Below are 20,766 nucleotides of genomic sequence, written 5' to 3' on the forward strand. Positions count from 1 at the left end.
AGGCAAACACTGCTGTGCTATCTCTCCGGCCCTATATAGGTAAATTTCTAAATAGCATAATCCATCCTGGTTTTTAAAAATAAACTACATAAGGGGTTGGAGTGGTAGTGTAGCGGCAGGGCGCTTATTTTGCATGTGGCTGATCCAGGATGGACCTTGGTTCGTTCCCCAGTGTCCCATATGGTCCCCCAAGTCAGGAGCGATTTCTGAGTGCATAGCCAGGAGTAACCCCTGAGCACAGCCGGGTGTGGCTCACCCCCCAAAGAAAACCTACTTAAGCTTAGTATGTTTAAAACTTTAATATTTATAAATTCTTATAAAACTGTACATGTGCTGAATGGTAATAGTGCTAGCTCTTCAGGTTGTTTTTGTTTTAATAATATATTTAAGAATAGTGCTAGCTCTTTGTGACCATTAAACTACAGATTCACTTCATGGAGCTTCTTTCCTTGCACAGAGAAATAAATAATATTTATATTTTGCATTTATATTTAATTAATATATATAATATATAGTATATAACATAACCTATAATATATCAACATATACTATTTTTTATTTTTTCTGTTTTTGGGGTCACATCTGGCAGCACTCAGGGGTCACCTCTGGCTTCTGTGCTCAGAAATCGCTCCTGGCAGACTCAGGGACCATATGGGATGCTGGGATTCGAACCACCATCCGTACTGAATCAGCTGCATGCAAACTCCCTACCACTGTGCTATCTCTCTGTCCCCATATATTATAATTTATATGTTTATTAATAAGTATATTTATATTTTGCAATCTGTCATGACTTTATGTGCTCAAAAATACCACACATCAGTCCACTAGAACTCAAGCACACCTACAGTCAGAATCCCATGAAATACACAGTGCAGATGCAGTAATTTACATTAGAAAAATTAGCTTTTACTTTATACATGACAGTTCCCTATAACTAAAAGACCTAAGAATATAGATGGAAAAAAAAAATACAAAACACAAAACCTCCCGACTGCAAGAAAGGCCTAGGGAAAGATGAAGAGCGAATCACAACGGTGAGAGGGATGATGGATTTCACTTGAAATCCTTAAAAATGACATTTCCCTTTCAAGTCTCATTCGAAACCACACCTCCTAAACACCACCAAAGACATCCTAAAATATCTGTCTTTTCAAAGTTACGTAGGAGTGGGAGATCAGAAACTAAACAATCTATCCCATCCGTTATAACAAAAAGAATGCCTCTATCTTTACCTGAACCAAACAAATTCTTTGGCTAAATATAGCAAGGTTTTGGTACAATTGATCAGGTCTACTTTACATTTCTTAAAAGCCAAATGAAAATGTTTAACGAAAAATTTTGAGCCATGACACTTCAAATAAATTTGAGGTAGGCAATTTACCTAATTTGAACATTTTTCATTTTAAAAAAATTAATTTTGAAGGAATTCTTTAAAAAACAATGTTTTGGGGGCCAGAGAGATAGGGCCTCTATCAAATTCCTTTTTCCAGAGAAATTTCCACACCAAATAGTAAGACAGGTTTGGTCTCTTTCTGTCAGCCTATTTACTCCTAAAGGCCAAATTAAACCATAGCATCTTAAAGACAATGTCTTCTCTCCATGTCTTTGAACATCATAGAAGGATGACTTTACCTCAGGGACGTTACCTGTCACATTGAATACCTGCTAGCAAATAGATTTGGCCAGTGTAGAATTAGGCTATTGAATTTACTAGGTATAATTTTGTACTCCTTTCATATAAGTTTTATCTCTTTCTATAACCAGACCATAGGAAGTTGACCTTAGCCCCTAGCTAGAAAACTATTCCCTTAGGTTAAGGATATTTGTTGGGGGCCGGGTAGGTGGCGCTGGAGGTAAGGTGTCTGCCTTGCAAGCGCTAGCCAAGGAAGGACCGCGGTTCGATCCCCCCGGCGTCCCATATGGTCCCCCCAAGCCAGGGGCGATTTCTGAGCACATAGCCAGGAGTAACCCCTGAGCGTCAAACGGGTGTGGCCCAAAAAACCAAAAAAAAAAAAAAAAAAAAAAGGATATTTGTTATTAGGAAGGAAACCAGGATTCTTGCAATCCCTAAATTTATATCAGTAATGACATCTTGGGTCAGGAACTACTTTGATATGTAAGAAATTAGCCTTCCTTTTATCCTCTGACTTCTAACTGAAATCTATTCTATTTTTTTTTTTTTTTGTGGTTTTTGGGTCACACCCGGCAGTGCTCAGGGGTTATTCCTGGCTCCATGCTCAGAAATTGCTCCTGGCAGGCACGGGGGACCATATGGGACACCGGGATTCGAACCGATGACCTCCTGCATGAAAGGCAAATGCCTTACCTCCATGCTATCTCTCCGGCCCCAAATCTATTCTATTCTAAGATTACAAACCACCTAAAGCCATGTGGATTTGTTTTAAAAATCAAAAAAAACATACATTGATAATTTCTGTACTTCGAAAAGAAACAAATGTGGGCATTCCTTTCATGATATGACTGTCCCTTTACCCTTTATATACTCCCAGCCTGGAAATTAAACTTGTCTCACGTCTATTGAAGACAAGGATCCCCATGCAATTTATTTTGTGTGGTTCCATTATTTCATATTCGGCCACCCACATTACTTGTTTTCCTCTTGTGAGGAAACTAGAACTGCTGAGACACAAGACGCCTGCAGCACAAGACTTCAGTTTTTAACAGAGAACAAAACATACATTTGAAAAAATGATCTTATCAAATATTTTTAAAAATACAGTGTCGGGCCTGGAGAGATAGCACAGTGGTGTTTGCCTTGCAAGCAGCCGATCCAGGACCTAAGGTGGTTGGTTCGAATCCCGGTGTCCCATATGGTCCCCCGTGCCTGCCAGGAGCTATTTCTGAGCAGACAGCCAGGAGTAACCCCTGAGCACCGCCGGGTGTGACCCAAAAACAAAAACAAAACAAAACAAAAAAAAATACAGTGTCATACTAAGCCTTGAACTGAAGGTTGATATGCTAAATGTGATTCAAACACAAACAGTATATTTGAAGGACAGATTAACACATAAGTGTCGGGAACACAACAGGATCAATCTACCCCTGAGAAGCAGTTCCAGAGTGTGTTTTCCTCAGAGGACATTATACTGTGTGGTGTTGGCATTGCATTGGTGAAATTTTCCTACTTGAGGTACTGGGGTGGGGTGGGAGATTTTGGGCCACACCCAACTGTGCTCCAGGCTCTGTGGTCAGGCTCAGGGATCAATCCTGCAGGCCCACTTCCCAACCCACCCCGCACATGAGGTGCCAAACCCCGCACATGAGGTGCCAAGATCAAGTGCATGCATACAAATGCCCACCTACTGTACTCTCTGACCAAAGGGGAGTGTCCTATACCTTCCATTTTCTAAACCCAGTCATTCAAATTGGGATACAGAACTAAAGGGAGAATAGCAGCTGTACAAAAATCCCAATTATAAAAATCAAACTAGAGGCTCTGAAAGTGAATTTTTTTAATCTCTTTAAATTTCCGAGGCTCCTGTGAAATAAGAACAGCACGAACGCGAGCATAATTATTGCCCCTCATGCCCCAATGTATAATAGTTGTATGAATCAGTAATTCACATCCTTTAAAATACTTATTGCTTAAGCAAACAATTCAGAGTAGGTTATTAGCCATGGGCTCCGTGGCTGGATTAAAAACACACTCAAGAAGACTACATTTGAATGAGTCTTTCACTTCACTCATAAACCACATAAATACACGATCAAAGGGCACCAGATTCATAGCAGCTAACACCCTAAACTCTGAGGCATCAAAACTTGATTCCTTACTAAAGCAAGCCATTTGTTTTTTATTTTCTTCTTAAAATTAAGGCAATGAAATGGCTACAGTTCCTACAGTTGTTATGGAACAAAGAAGAAAGATGCATTTTCCTTCCCCAATCCAGGCATCAAAGAAGGATCAGAGACCAGAATCAGAGATGCTGCAGTACCAGGCTGACATTTCAAAAGAATATGTAAGAAAAAGTCAGCTGGTGTTTCTTTTTATCCGCTGAATTACAAACCTAATCACAACACTCCTCCCCAATTTGAAAGCAAACTCCATTAAGCGTTTCCAATGTCCTTTGCATTGATTTTCAACTTAGGGGGTGGCCAGAAGACTTTCAGAATGAGGAATCCAAGATCCATCAGAACTCTTGACTCTGAGAATCTGTTCAAGAACTCTGCCGTTTCAATCAGCTCTTCGAGAGACACAGGTGACCCAAGGGCAGTATTTTGAGAAATACTGTTGAGCACACAGCCACCAAGGATTGAATCATGAAAGATGGAGACTTTGGTCAGACACTGAATATTTTGATACTGGGGGAAAGGCACTGAATATGTATTTCATGGTGCCCGTATCTGTCTGCACATATATGGAATTTCATTTTGAGAATTTTATATCATCATTCAAAATCTATGAAACAGATTGTGGCTAACAGCAGAAGTTAATTCAAAGTTGACCTCTCCTGTATTACATATCAAACTTTTGGGCCCTCCAAAATTCAAAATGGCCAAAGAAATTAAGAACAGATCAAGAGTCAACTTTTAGCAATTCAGTGCACTTCGCAGAAAGGATCTAAATTAAGCTTAAAGTTTTGTCTTTTATTTTACACAAAGGAGACCACCAACATTTGCCATAAATTCTTCTAAACTTTTTAAGAAGGCCATCTTCTGCTTTCGATCCAGCGTTGGAGGAGTGCTGCTTGCAGTGAGCTTGTTGAAGGCATCTGCTAATCTTTGATAAATAACTGGGTCCTGCTGACTTGACAGTAAGGTTTCAACCAATTCAGAGTATTCTGCCTATCAAAGAGATAAAGTAGAGATGATCACACATATCTTGCTTAAATTTCACATAAGAGATAAAGCAGACAAGATTACACATACCTCCCTTACTCTTCACATATGTAGGTTAGTTAGCTCTCTTACTAGACAGTGAAATTCCAACAGAGTATGGCTGGAGAGTCCTGTCTTAATGGTTAAAACATTCTAAAAGTTTATTATGTTCTGGGTCCTATGTACTGTTTAAACTTAAATGACCTTATTCCTATACAGAGTAGACGGATTTTTTTTTGTTTTTGGGTCACACCTGGAGGTGCTTGGTAGGTACTTCTGGCTCTGCGATCAGAAATCACTCCTGGCAGGCTCTGAGGACCATATAGAATGCCAGGAATCTGGGGTCTGTCCTGGATTGGCTGCCTGCGAGTCAAACACCCTAACGCTGTACTACCGCTCCAACCCCCTACAAAGCAATTCTATAACAAGCACTGTTTATCTTCTGGTATTTCATAGTAACGTTGGTTTTTTTGTTTTTTGTTTTTAATCACACCCAGCAGTGCTCAGGGGACCATATGGGATGCTGGGATTTGAACCACCGACCTTCTACATGCAAGGCAAACGCCTTACCTCCATGCTATCTCTCCGGCCCCCGTAGTAATGTTTTTGAAACAGAAGTTAGTTAATAAGTTTAAGACCACACTACCTCAAAGAACTGGAGTTGCTTGGCTCTAGACCCCATCCGACCCCCCACTATCCTATTGTATGCATGTGCATACTGGCTAGCACGCACGCAGAGTACAATCAAAAGGCTGTGAATGGCAGCACAAAGAACTCCAACCAGGACTGTACCCCATAGTTGTTGAAAAGGGGACAGGGTCAACTTCATAAATGCAGGAGTATGGAATATCTATTAGTAGCTTTTCTTCTTTTTCCCCAGGGTGAACAAACCCAGTAGTGCTCAGGGTTTACTCCTGGCTTACATTCAGGGATCCACTCCTGATGGAGCTTAGAAAACCATACGGGGTATCAGGGATCAAATCTGTGTGCAAATCTGTGATCAAATCTGTGTGTTGTATTATTGCTCAGACCCCAAGTTTTCTATTTTTAACACTGTCCATAATACAGTCTTATATACGGTGACATGAAGGAAAACTCAGCAAGAAAATGTTTCTAAGTTTTCTTGGGGAAAAAAACAGTGTTCTGGTTACTGTTTTGCATTAGCTTCTTGGAAACCCAGAACAGTTAAAGCAAATTTTTCATGTGGAATCTTCAATTTCCATTCTAAATTGCTTCATCCAACTAGCAAGTCTGTTCATAGGGAAGCAGAGATATTATTTCTCTACACAGCAGAAACAACAGGGATGAGAGAATCAAGATGCTCGGTCCAACCCCAAGTTCCTGTTCACTCTCCTAGAGTATGAGAATATTGTTTTCTTTTCTTTTTTTTTTTTTTTTTTTAATTTGAGAACCACATCTAACAGTGCTCAGGGTTTACTCTTGGCTCTGAACAGAAGGGGAGCATATAGTATCCTGAATCTAACCCAGGTTAGCCCTACTAGCTCCAAATGTGTGAATGTTTTTTAATAGACTGCAGGGACTAGAGAGAGAGAACAATGCTTAACTTGCATACAACCAACCTGGATTCAACCCTCAGGGCTCCACATAAACCCTGGATAACAATAGTGATCCTTGAGCAGAGAGCAAGGACAAAGCCAAGTATAAATAAATATATAATAATATATAAATAAAATATATAAATAAAAAATATATAAATAAAATATATAATAAATATAAAATAATAATAATAATAATAATATAGAAGATTAAAAACCTCCAGAATATACTGACTATATATGTGGGGACAAGAAGCTTCTCTTCCTAGCAAACCTAAGGAAGCTGATGGCAGAAATGGCCACAGACTTGAGATAGGAACCATATGGTTTCTAAGGCAGAGAATAAAAATACATCCAAGAGGGGCTGAGGAGATAGGGGGTAAGGCACTTGTCTTATGTGCAGCTAATTCAGGTTTGGTCTTTAGAATCCCATATAGACCTCTAAGCTCTGCCAAGATTGATTTCTTTTTTTTTTTTTTTTTTTTTTTTTGTGGTTTTTGGGTCACACCCGGCAGTGCTTAGGGGTTACTCCTGGCTCCATGCTCAGAAATTGCTCCTGGCAGGCACAGGGGACCATATGGGACGCCGGGATTCGAACCGATGACCTTCTGCATGAAAGGCAAACACCTTACCTCCATGCTATCTCTCCGGCCCCCAAGATTGATTTCTGAACAAAGATTCAGGAGTAACCCCTGAGTACTGCAGGGTATGACTTCCCCCGCAAAAAAGAAAAGATAAGTTTTCCAAAGCATCTCTGACCTGGGGCAAAGGTGGTCTCTGAAGTCTGGAGAAAGGGAGCCTATAAATAGCATGAAAATGTTCCTCAATTCCATTGATTTTTGTAAAGAGAAATAAAATCACAGCGAATGTTATGGACTCTATTAAAATAATGCCAAAGCTTCTCAAGCTAATCAGTTGGTCATTCTGGGAAGGGTACATATGGCAAGGTGGAGGTAGGTGAAAAGCAGGAAGTTGAAGTGACTGATGACCCAATATAGTTCTTCTAATACATCTAATCTAATATTGTAGTGCACTAGGGGAGGGAGATGGGTGAGCTAGCATATGTTCTTCTATTAAACTAAATTCAAAATTTCAGAACAAAATTAAATAAGAATTTTCATAATGAATTATGAAACACTATATTGCTTCTATGTTGTAAATAGAAAGTAAAACTATTTTCTGATGATCTCTGGTACTGAGGCTTATGTCTTACCTGCCTCATAAAACTAGAATTTTCTAGGGTAGAAACCATGTCTCTGTTATATTTTACTCTCTGAATCCTATTCCTAGCTAAGTTGTTTAAGGATAATCTTTAGCAATCAATGTAAAAGGTTGTTTATAACTATGAGAAAAATAAATGCTTACAAATAGACAACAAACTAAATAAATGCAAATTAAAAGTCAGAACCAGGTTTGGAAATAGTTTAGGAATAAAGTGCATGCCCATGGGCAACCTGAGTTTGATCACTGGCACTCCATATGGTCTCCTGACCCCTGCCAAGAGTGATCCCTGAGCATCAATGAGTATGGTCCCCAAACAAACAAATTCAGAGAACTACAGCCTCACTGAAACAAATGAAGCATTAAGTCATGGACTCTTAACAATGAAGAATCATAGATTTGGGTCCAAATCTATCTGAAAAATCTCCTTGCAAAAGGATTGAAAAGGATCAGAAGAAACATTTGTCCAGTACCTGATGTAGGCACACCAACGTGTAGAAAGCTTCCCCAGCAGCAGTGGTCATCTCGGTATTGTGCTTTTGTAAAACCAGCATATCAAAAACCAACTGAAAGTACATGATAAGACCTCTAAATAAAAAATACATGATGGTCATAGACTACTCCTGCCCCACACATTTCCAAAATAAAAACATGTAACAGTCATGTGTACTTATTAAATAATCTGAGCAATAGAGAAACCAAGGTTTAAAATTAAAAAAAGAAAAAGATTGATATGTGACTGCTGGGAGCCATTTTTCAGACTCCACAAGACTATGTCACAGGATTGCAAGCTGAAGCTTTGCTCCAGATTTTATCCATATACCCACCCCCCCAGACTATTTCAAAAGACTTAAAGGAGATATGTATATCTCCTTCAAATATTTCTTTTTGTTTGTTTGTTTTTGGGCCACACCCGGTAACACTCAGGGGTTACTCCTGGCTATGCGCTCAGAAGTTGCTCCTGGCTTGGGGGACCATATGGGACACCAGGGGATCAAACCGCGGTCCGTCCAAGGCTAGCGCAGGCAAGGCAGGCACCTTACCTCTAGCGCCACCGCCCGGCCTACCTTCAAATATTTCTTTTTTTTTTTTTTTTGGCCACACCCAGTAACGCTCAGGGGTTACTCCTGGCTATGCGCTCAGAAGTTGCTCCTGGCTTGGGGGACCATATGGGACACCGGGGAATCGAACCGCGGTCCGTCCAAGGCTAGCGCAGGCAAGGCAGGCACCTTACCTCTAGCGCCACCGCCCGGCCTACCTTCAAATATTTCTTTTTTTTTTTTTTTTTGGCCACACCCTGTAACGCTCAGGAGTTACTCCTGGCTATGTGCTCAGAAGTTGCTCCTGGCTTGGGGGACCATATGGGACACCGGGGGATCGAACCGCGGTCCGTCCAAGGCTAGCGCAGGCAAGGCAGGCACCTTACCTTTAGCGCCACCGCCTGGCCCCCAAATATTTCTTTAGATGTATTTCCTTAATAGGTATAATTCTTTTTGTCTATTTCCTTACATAGAAGTAGCTTTCCCCGTTCCTTTTTTATGGATTTGTTTAGTAATAAATTCTAGTAGATAAGTTCCTCTTGGGTTCTGAGTTCAAGTTAGATTATCAGGATTGTTTATCTTGTTATTTTTACCCCCATATGCACCAGTAGTATCATGAGGCACTGCTCTTTTTTGCATAGGCACATTAAAATGGGAAAATTAGACTTCAAAAGTCCATAATTGATTGTCTGGGGGCCATACTCAGCTCAAGAATTACTCATGGCTCTGCACACGGGAATCCCACTGGTGGTGTTCAGGGAACTAGATGGTCTGCCGGGGATCGAACCCAGATCAGCTGCATACATGGCAAGTGCTCTACCTGAAATACTATCGCTCCAGACCCATAGTAATGATCTAGTAGAGTACTCTCAAATAATCAAATTATCAACATTCCAATAGAATTTAACACATCAATTTTATGAAAACAAAATCAAAGTGGAAACTAGTGTGTTCAGGAAATGTTTCAGAAAACATAGAAAGCAATCATTCTCTATGCTCTGAAAGAATGAAAGCAGCTCATCACAATGGGGCCGGAGAGATAGCACAGTGGTGTTTGCCTTGCAAGCAGAAGATCCAGGACCTAAGGTGGTTGGTTCGAATCCCGGCATCCCATATGATCCCCCGTGCCTGCCAGGAGCTATTTCTGAATTTCTGAGCAGATAGCCAGAAGTAACCACTGAGCACCGCCGGTTGTGCCCCAAAACCAAAAACCAAAAACCAAACCAAAACAAAACAAAAAATCAGAGAGTTATGGGCACTGACAGTACTGGTCAAAGCAGACGATTTTACAACACACTACCCAAACATGCCTTACCTTAAGAAAGTGCCGAGTTGCCAGAAAAAGTGGTGAATCTGTTTCTTGTGCTTTGGCACACTGCTCTGCTAATGGTGTCAATGCTTCAAGGCAAAGCTGGCAAACCTCCGAACTCATTCTGATCATGAATGTCAAAGAACAAACATATTTGATGCAAAAGATAAAACAGTATAACATTATCAAATAGAGGGTTGTTTCTAGAAAGAAATGAGTATATTACTATGCAGTACAGGGGAGAAAAATTCTTTGCAAATGTGTTTGAGGTGACCCCTTAAGTGTCTGTAATCCAGCAAACCCTACATTTCTGATTAGAAACCATACAGTTAACAAAAGAATGAATTTGGACCAGGACCAAATTCAGTACTTTTACTTTTTTGGGGGGGAGGGTTGTCACACCCAGATATGGGATGCTGGGATTCGAGCTCAGTACTCTTACTTTATGTAAGGCAAATAAGGCAAACCAATGGGAGGAAAATAGTCTAATAGGGTAGAAAGAAATGGCATGTTCTGAAAATAAACAAACAAACAAATCCAAACCACATATAAAAATAAAGAAAATAAAAACATGTAAAACTTTCCTTTAGATAAGATCGTATTTCCCCAAGTGACAAGTGATAATGATGTTTTTTTAAAGGATATGATGTCATTCCTAGTTCTAGAGAATACATCAGGCTTTTGAAGAGATCTTCAGGAAGCTGCGGAATTTTTTCAGGGAAAATCTCACAGATGAATGTGATTAATTTGTAGTACTGATTACAAAGGGTTGGAAACTGAAAAAGAAATATTAGATATTTAAATGCTTTTCCTAGCACCAAATTTCCATTTGTATCAATCCAATAAATACGGTAATGACCAACAAGTTTCTAATAATAACTATTATTTTAAAATACACACACAAGGTACAGAAAACAGAAAGACATTTAAATGCAAATATAACTTAAAATAAAGAGAATACTACAGTAATACAGAATCATCAATTATCATCTGGACACTTAAACACTTTAATTAGTAAATGTACTCAAACCTCAAATTATCAGAACTAGGAATAAAACCGCTTGGCAATGTTGATTTGCATTCAAGCCATAAGATACAAGAAGTTAATGCAAACTGTTGAGATGATGCAGAGTGCTCAATCTTCCATATCTCCAAAAATAAGTTGTCTAGTTAAAGGTTTCTGGAGAACTGAGGTTTTCAAACGTTTATACTTTAGAATTTAACTTGCCTAAGTAAACCGGCACCTAAATGCTTAACACTTTCATGACACAAACAAAACAAAGCCCCTAAATCCTAAAAGCAAGTCAAAACATACAACTGATCATTCTCTGTGATCTATGGCAGTGTAGCACCTGTGGTTTGTTGCGCAACTCCTGGCCTAGTTCCTAAGATTCTTTTCCATCAGAGACATTTCATAAGGATAGAAATACCTGGTTACACCCTGCTCAGTCTGGACTCTAACTAAACAAGCTTATTCTTAAAGTCAACTTCCCAACTCTACAATTCCCACATTATTTCCTCCTACTATGTAGGTTCTTCCTCTCACACTTAAATTCTGGATATGTGTAGCCGGTACTTAAAACAGCATTCATGAACACACATTCCTATTACTTTTATTCCATCCATGTGTTTGTTCCTATCCCTAGTACCCTATGGAAACTGCTGAAAAGATACTCCTCTGGCAAGTGATTACCACCACATCCTTATCACTGAATGGTAAAACCAACACAACATAGAAAGCACATCCCCTTACATTTAGGTTTTGGGGCCATACCCAGTGGTGCTCAGAGCTTACTCCTGGCTCTGCTCAGCAACTGCTCCTGGAGCTGCTTATGATGTGTGATACTGTGGATCCAGCCTGGGTCAGCTATGTGCAAAGCAAATGTCCTATATTCACTGTACTATCTCTCTGATACTTTTTTTTAAATGAAATTTTAAATTCCAATTTCTACCTGGAATAGCTTGAAAAATGCCTTTTGTTGCTCAGTCCCCAAACCCAGAAATGACCAAAAAAATCAGAAAAAGGCCAGAGTGAAAGTACAGTGAACGGGTGCGGGCGCACATACACACACACACACAAACACACGTTTTAATGCTCATATGCAGTTTCTTTAATTACCTTCAAAAGATCCTGTGACATGAGAGGCAGAATCAGGTTGACTCCATATAAAACAACATCTGCTGCTGAAACAGCTCTGTTTGCTGTCTGCCCTGGCTCATGTCCTCTAAACACTTCATCTGTTAAAATAAAAACAAGGCAGCTTCAGAACTGTACCATCAAAATAATCCTCTATCATCAGTAATGAATCATCAGTAAAAATGAGTCAGTAAATAAAAAAGAAAAGAAGTTGGAAATTTTCTATCCTGAAAATAATAAGACTCAAATTCTAAAGACAATACAAAGCCAAGAATGATGATAGTTGTGTGTAAAGTTTTATTACTCTGAAGCCCTATGCTTTTCTTTGTAGAATTTGAGTGCGCTATGCAGGTATTTTATATTAAAATTATTCTATAAGGCTGAAGAAAAAATTAATACATGGACAATGTTTCAAAAAGTAAAATCAAATCTATTAAGACACTGGTTTAGTTACCTTATTTCTACAGAAACATTTTATTTCTCTCTCAGGAGCATGGAATTTTTCTAAGCTACATGGCACAGGAGGATCATAAAGGAAATATTACACAGAAAAGAAGCTTCCAGAGCCTGGGTGATAGTACAGCATCAGGGTGTCAGAGCCAAGACTGAGCCTCAGCACCACAGCCCCATCAGCTCTGGAGAGTAACAAACCCCAAGCACCACCAAATAGAGACTTAGTGGGCCCCCAAACCAGGGTCTTGGGTGCAAGCAGAGAACTATTTGGCTAAACCAAGTGTGATCCTCAGACACACCAAGTATACTTCATTTTATCAGAGTACAACGCCTACCCCTGCCCTACCAATATGATAAAACAGCTACCAATTCAACAAAGAGTAATTCTTTGTTTAATTTTGAGGTTTTGGCCCACAGCCAGCAATTCTCAGGGGTTACTCCTGGCTCTACACTCAGAAATTATTCCTATTACAAGACCATATGGGATGCCAGGGATCAAACTTGAGTAGGTCGAGTGAAAAGCAAATATACTATCTGCTATGATCTAAAACTTAAGATCTAAACACTTAACACTTAAAGTTAGCAAACCCAGCCTGCCACTAAAAAGCAGTCCATTCTAATGATTGAAACCATTCAAAATTCCAATATTACTTTTTATTTGGGGAGGGGGGAGGTCACACCCGGCAGCACTCAGGAATTACTCCTGGCTCTATGCTCAGAAATCGCAGCCGATCCAGGACCAAAGGTGGTTGGTGTCCCATATGGTCCCCCATGTCTGCCAGGAGCTATTTCTGAGCAGACAGCCAGGAGTAACCCTGAGCACTGCCAGGTGTGGCCCAAAAACAAAACAAAACAAAACAAAACAAACAAAAAAAAACTGTACAAACTCAGGCCTGAGATAGAGCATGGAGGCAAGGCGTCTGCCTTTCATGCAGAAGGTTGGTGGTTTGAATCCCGGCATCCCATATGGTCCCCCGAGCCTGCCAGGAGCAATTTTTGAGCATAGAGCCAGAAATAACCCGAGCACTGCTGGGTGTGATCCAAAAACCAAAAACAAACAAACAAACAAAAACAAAAACAAAAACTAAAGAACTGTACAAACTGAGGATATAATCACAATTCAAATAGAGACTCAGACAAGGAATCAATGTAGCATTAGCACAGCACAAAGGGTGTTTGCCGTGCACACAGCTGACCTGAGTCAAATCCCAGTATTCCATATGATTTGAGCCTGCCAGGAATAATGCCTGAGCATTATATAATGGTATATAACGCTGGATGTGGCCCCTTCCAAGAAATCAAGACTGTGCTGCTTATCTCCATAAGTTCTCCTGCAACTATCAGAAGTGATCCCTGCAGAGTCATGAGTAATCTGAGGGTCTGGAACAATAATAGCAAGTACAGTGTTTGCCTTATACATGGTTGACTTGGGTTCAATCCCCATTCCACAGTCCCTTGAGCAATGCCAGGAGTAATTCCTGAGCCCAGAGCTAGGAGACACCCCTGAACATCACTGGGTGTGGCCCCAAAACAAAACACCAACAAAAAAGAGTAAACCCTGACTGGGTATGCCTTCCAAAATAAGTTTTTTCTTAAGAGCATAAATTTTACAAAGGAAAAGAAGATGAAATAGAATATAACAATACGACTTTTTTTGTTTTGTTTTCAGCCACACCAGTAACACTCAAAGGTTACTCCTGGCTATGTGCTCAGAAATCATTCCTGGCTTTGGGGAACCATATGGGACGCTGGGGGATTGAACCATGGTCCGTTCTAGGCTAGCTCGTGCAAGGCAGATGCCTTTTGTCCTGCACCACTGTTCTGGCCCCACAATTTTTTTTAAAAATACTTCTTTGTTTTGGGGACATACCCAGAAGTGCTCAGGGTCTATTCCTGGCTCTGATGAGCTCAGGAAACACTCCTATCAGAGCAAAGGGAATGATATAGGATGCCAGGGATCAAACTCAGGTTGGCTGTGTGCAAGGCAAGTGCTCTACTGGCTATACTATCACTCCAGCCCTAAAAATACTTCTTAAAAATACATTTTCTATCTAATGTTGTTAAGATTCATTTATCAGGGCCCGGAGAGATAGCACAGCGGTGTTTGCCTTGCAAGCAGCCGATCCAGGACCAAAGGTGGTTGGTTCGAATCCCGGTGTCCCATATGGTCCCCCCGTGCCTGCCAGGAGCTGTTTCTGAGCAGACAGCCAGGAGTAACTCCTGAGCACTGCCGGGTGTGGCCCAAAAAACCAAAAAAAAAAAAAAAAAAAAAAAGGGGGTTCATTTATCAGAGAGAGCAACCTGTTTTCTAAAGCCTTCTGGTAAGAAGTCTATGTGAACTGAAAGGCACTGGGTTGTGGAATGGGCTCAGCCCAACTGTGAGGTCTCCGTCACTGGAACCAGCAGGCAGAGGCTGCTGAGAGAAATCTACCCTTGCTGTGGTCATCAATGCTACAACAGAAGACCACATATAGTTATACTTTTACTACCTCGTCTTGTGTTCATTTTATTTGATGATACTTTTTATTTTCACACCTGCTCTCTATAGCTTAAAAATACTTAAAATAGCTTCCCTTGTATCGTCTATTTTATTAGTAAATGCTTTCTTTTTCTTTTCTCTTTCAAACTTTTCTTTATGGGGGAGAGATAAGGGACTCGGGCCACATTCAGCAATATTCAGTCAATCCTAGTTGTGTCTGGGAACACAGGAGGCTGGGCAGAGCTTGGGCACACACAACATGTACATCTTGTGTGGCATCTTGAATTTAACTTCATTTCTGTTTCTTCCGAATTTTGGCCCTAGTCACTATAACTTTGGTATTTCAATCCTGAACTAAACTTTAGACTCAGTATATTTTTTTCAGCTATTTTTTAATGGTTTTTGATTTTCTTGCCTTCCTCGGGGGTAGGGGAGTGAATATACCTGGCAGTGTTCAGGACGTACTCCCACACAGCACTCAGAGAATCACTACTCAAGGGAGTCATAGACCCTAATAGGTGCTGCTAATCAAACCTGGGATGGCTTCATGAAAAACAAATGCCTTCTTCATTGTACTTTCTCCAGTGTCCACTGCTTTTTTTACTTTGAAAATATCCCCCTCGGGGACGGGCGGTGGTGCTTAAGGTAAGGTGCCTGCCTTGTCTGCGCTAGCCTTGGACGGACCGCGGTTCGATCCCCCGGTGTCCCATATGGTCCCCCAAGCCAGGAGCAACTTCTGAGCACATAGCCAGGAGTAACCCCTGAGTGTTACCGGGTGTGGCCCAAAAACCAAAAAAAAAAGAAAAAAAAAAAGAAAATATCCCCCTCAACTATTTAAGAATTTCAGTATTTTCTCTACAATTTGTACTGACAAGAACAATTCTACCGATAGGAAGAAGATATAATGAGCACAGAATCAGTAGACAGGTCTTTGTTTCCTTCTCAGAGCTATCCCTGAATTCTGGCTCAGGTTCCATAGTGTACAGGAATCTTCACCTGGGTCCATATCCCCCCATTTCCCCATCTATGGGTGGATGAATATGATGGCAGCTGTCAAGCACATGCCTACATGGAGGTAGGGCATTCGCCTTGCATGCAGAAGGATGGTGGTTTGAATTCCGACATCCCATATGGTTCCCCGAGCCTGCCAGAAGAGATTTCTGAGCAGAGAGGCAGGAGTAACTCCTGAGCACTGCCAGGTATGACTCAAAAACTAAAACAAAAACAAAAACAAAAGTATCTATGACCCCCAAATCTCTGCATATGGGTGAAAAAAGAAATCAGACAGTTTATATTTTCTCAGAATCTGAGATCTCTTTTACTTTAGGCAAGGTGGGCAGTGAGTATGAAATAAATGGGAAAAACACAAATAAGGTGTTTCTGGTTCAGCAATTTACCAATTGCTGATAAAGTTATTGCTTAACATTTTATCTAGTGGTTGCGAGGCTCTAGCCTAAAAACAAAAGATGTTAGCTAAAACTTAAAACTATTCTGGAAGAGACTATTAAACCCATTTTCATAATCATCTTGATAGAAGGCCAACTGACTTGCCCATGGTAATGCGACAGGTGGCAAACCACAGGTCACAAATTAAGTCTTCAAGCTCTGGCCAATCAATTGCCAGTTCTGTGTTTCCCATCCCAACAAGAATTGCCAAAAACTGTCCCCAAGAGAGGACAGTTTTCTTAGGAGGCCAGCAAAGAACATGCCAGAATGAGGAGTCAAAAAGATATAACTCTAAAGATATCACTCTGAAGTCAAATGCTAGGATATATTCCAGTTGGCACTGACTAATCACACATTTGTGAACGGGTCATATATGAGATCTGTGCTTCCATAAGACCCTGAGAAACACAAATACAACAATAGAACCTACTTTGTGCTTTTTGTTTTGGGGCCACACCTGGTGGTGCTCAGGGCTTACTCCTGTCTCTATCTTAGGGATCACAACTGGTGGGCTCTGCAGACCCTATAAGATGCCAGGAATTGAACTCAGGTTGACTATAAGCATGGCATATGCCCTACCCACTACTCTGGCCCCTTATGCCACTATAAGATGAGCAAATGATCAATACTCAACTTTTTTGTTTGTTTTTGGGTCACATCTGGCAGTGCTCAGGGGTTACTCCTGGCTCTACACTCAGAAATCATTCCTGGTAGGCCCAGAGGACCATGTAGGATGCCGGGATTCGAACCACCATCCTTCTGCATGAAAGGCAAACGCCCTACCTCCATGCTATCTCACTGGCCCCAATACTAAATTTTTAATAAGAATCTACTAAATGAAGTTATTTTAAGAAGAAAGTCAAGTAGTTAAGGTTTCTGCCTCCACTTCAACCTCAGAGATAAACTCAACTATTTGGTAAACTAAACTTCCTCTTTAAATTCTATTTACAAAAAACATTCCTTTGCTTTAATTAAAAACAGAAACAACATCTCAATCCATCACAGGACACCTTACCTGTATCACTGAAATCTATAAATTCTTTTGATAGAAGATTAGTGAGAAGTTCCATAATGAGAAGCAGGTCTTGGTATTGTTCTTCCTCTGCCGTAACTTCTATTCTTTGCCGTCCTAGATTATTCTTAGAATATACTTGTAATAGAGTGAGGCAGGCCTCATATAAGTTCATAGCTTTGGACTTTGAGAAAGAATATTAAATGAGTATTAAATTAGTAGACTGATTAGAAAACAAACATAAGTATTCAAAAATGTTTAAATGTAATAAATCTACTCTAAATTTTGTTTTGTTTTGTTTTGGGGCCACATCTGGTAACGCTCAAGGGTTACTTCTGACTATGCGCTCAGAAATTGCTCCTGGCTTGAGGACCATATGGGATGCTGGAGGATTGAACTGTGGTCTGTCCTGGGTCAGCCATGTGCAAGGCGAATGCCCTACCACTGCACCACTGCTCCGGCCCCAATCTACTCTACATTTTAAAAGCTGTTTGTGGGCCAGAGAGGTAGCACAGCGGTGTTTGCTTTGCAAGCAGCTGATCCAAAACCTAAGGTGGTTGGTTCGAATCCCGGTGTCCCATATGGTCCCTCGTGCCTGCCAGGAGCTATTTCTGAGCAGACAGCCAGAGTAACCCCTGAGCACCGCCGGGTGTAACCCCAAAAACAAACAAAAATAAAAAAGCTGTTTGCAAAGAGGGTGTGCCAGAGATGGAAATGCATCATAGACCATCACTTAGAGTATCACTGAAAATGAAATACATTTACTCTAAATTTTAACATTTCTGTGCTGTCTTTTTTGATGGGGGAGGGGTGTGCTAGGGAAATTTCCCTCTCCAACACAGCAAAGCATGCATTCAACCACTAAGCTATATATCTATGACCTCTAACAGAAGTTCAATACTTGATTAAGATATAATAGTTATGGGCTGGAGCGGTGGTGCAACAGTAGGGCGTTTGCCTTGTACTCGCTGACCTGGGATGGACAGCAATATGGTCCCCTAAGCCAGGAGCGATTTTCAAGCACATAGCCAGGAGTAACTGTTAAGCAACCCCCCCAAAAAAAGTAAAAAATAAAAAGATATAACAGTTATGAAAATCATTTAATAAGGATTACAACTAGGTTTAAACAATAAGAATGGACATCCTACTTTTTGTATATTTGATAATGCATATAAAAAAGATGGTAACAGAATTATTTACATTCACATTTCAAATTCTCCTGACATTAACAGTAAAGGTTGAGGGAAGGTAGTGCATTCCAAGTCCGGGGCACAGAGGCCACTCCAGAGTAGCTCAATGCTCAGATCTGAGATATGTTGCTGCTTAAGCCTGATGGTGCTTGAGGCCAAGACGGGCCATGCCTATCAGGCATGTTTTAAGGCCTTTAGGGTTGCCTGAGATGCTTAGGGAATATGTTGTGTTGAGGTTTGAACTCAGTCTGGCATATAACAAGCAATCACCTAATGTTCTGCTGTCTCTTCAGTTTCAGTATTCATTGTTTCAAAATTTTAAATGGTTTAACTTGCAAAACAACATAGATCCAAGAGTGGTAAACATCAGAATACATTACAATGTTTTACCTTCTTTTTTGGGAGGGGTGGAGGGGGGTTGGGTTCACACTCGGCAGCACAATAGGGGTTACTCCTGGCTCCATGCTCAGAAAATCGCTCCTGGCAGGCTCAGGGGACCATATGGGAAGCCGGGATTCGAACCACCATCCTTCAGCATGCAAGGCAAATGCCCTACCTACATGCTATCTCTCTGGCCCTTCATTTTTTGTATGGTTTTTGTTTGTTTGTTTGTTTGTTTTTGGGCCACACCCAGCAGCACTCAGGGGTTACTTCTGGCTCGCTGCTCAGAAATCATTCCTGGCAGGCATGGGGGATCATATGGGATGCCGGGATTTGAACCACCATTGGTCTTGGGTCAGCGCTTTCAAGGCAAACGTCCTACCGCTGTACTATCTCTCTGCCCCTACAATGTTTTACCTTCTTAACAATTCATCTGTTATCACATTTATAGTAATAAATACAACCAAACCATAGAAATGATGATGTAACCCAAATTAAATGGTTTAGGAACAAGACTTAAGTCAATATAGCTAAAACAAATCAAATCAATCCATTTTTGTGACGTGAGGATATGTGTGCATTAGGGGCTATAGTTAGACATGCTGGTACTACTCCTAATTCTGTGCTCTGCTGATGCTTCCAGTGACACTGGGGAGAGAGCCCAGTTCTCTGACATGTTAAGTGTGCATAAAGCCATTGAACACCTATAGATTTAGGTATTTTATTTACTTATCTATTTATTTTGGGTTTCTTTTGGCCATACCCAGTGACGCTCAGGGGTTACTCCTGGCTATTCGCTCTGAAATCGCTCCTGGCTTGGGGGACCATAGGGGGCGATAGGTATCAAACCGCAATCCATCCTAGTTAGCACATACAAGGCAAATGCCCTACCACTTGCGCCACCGCTCTGGTCCCATGAAATGGGAAATTTTTTATTCATACATGGCTTCTTCTGGTCACCCTCTTCCCCCCAGCCCCCCATCCACTCCTGGTAGTGCCTGGGTACAAGGCAAGCACTCTGCCCATGGTAGCCTAGTTTTTTTTCTTCTGAAAACAGACTTCTAAAAATTTTATCTCAAACCATACTCATTAACAGCTCGTTCAAATATGAAATAAAGTACCTTTACTTTATTATAGCCTCAAAGAGTTTTGATCCTGAAGGCATTAGACTAAAAGTGCTCACTCACCTCACCAAGATAGCATATCTGTTTATGGGCAACTTCAACAAAAACTTCAATGATGAGGTTAACAGTCTCTGGGGTGTTTTTATAAACTTCCATAAGCCCGATGCAATTGGTGAGGAAGTCCATTAGAAAATTAAAAAGGATTTCTACATTGTCAATCTGGGTTGCCTCAGCAATGCCACAGAGTGCCTCAAGTGTAGCAGTGATTTCCTGCTTCACCTCCTCTTGCTGACACATCTGCCGGAAGTTTTCTTGGTTTATCACTCTTAGAAATCGCTGTTGAAGTGGCTGAAGAACCTGCAATAATGAAAAGAATTACCTAGAATTTTGATCTACCAACTTTTTGTTTTATATTGCCTCAATTTTTAGAGCTTATTTTAACTTCTGCAACCTGTATATATTTTTTTTTATTTCCTCAACTAGGGTTGACGCTCAGGGGTTACTCTTGGCTATGTGCTCAGAAATCACCCCTGGCTTGGGGGGACCATATGGGATGCCGGGGATCAAACCGCAGTC

At 40.7% G+C, this 20,766-nt stretch overlaps 1 protein-coding gene across 1 annotated transcript in view; it reads right to left on the reverse strand.

The window, feature by feature from the left end:
- Nucleotides 1–4,414: 4,414 nt before the first annotated feature.
- XPO4 (exportin 4) overlaps nucleotides 4,415–20,766 on the reverse strand; it is a 107,244-nt gene continuing 90,892 nt past the window's right edge. Inside the window, exons 17-23 of the mRNA XM_049778218.1 lie at nucleotides 20,254–20,547; nucleotides 17,499–17,679; nucleotides 12,088–12,206; nucleotides 10,613–10,744; nucleotides 9,975–10,091; nucleotides 8,093–8,185; nucleotides 4,415–4,809 (exon numbers count right to left, since the gene is read on the reverse strand). Of these exons, the coding sequence (XP_049634175.1) occupies nucleotides 4,612–4,809; nucleotides 8,093–8,185; nucleotides 9,975–10,091; nucleotides 10,613–10,744; nucleotides 12,088–12,206; nucleotides 17,499–17,679; nucleotides 20,254–20,547 (1,134 nt within the window). The 3' untranslated portion in view covers nucleotides 4,415–4,611. The remainder of the gene's footprint in view (nucleotides 4,810–8,092; nucleotides 8,186–9,974; nucleotides 10,092–10,612; nucleotides 10,745–12,087; nucleotides 12,207–17,498; nucleotides 17,680–20,253; nucleotides 20,548–20,766) is intronic.

Source organism: Suncus etruscus, chromosome 8, assembly GCF_024139225.1.
Source record: "Suncus etruscus isolate mSunEtr1 chromosome 8, mSunEtr1.pri.cur, whole genome shotgun sequence".
NCBI lineage: Eukaryota > Metazoa > Chordata > Mammalia > Eulipotyphla > Soricidae > Suncus > Suncus etruscus.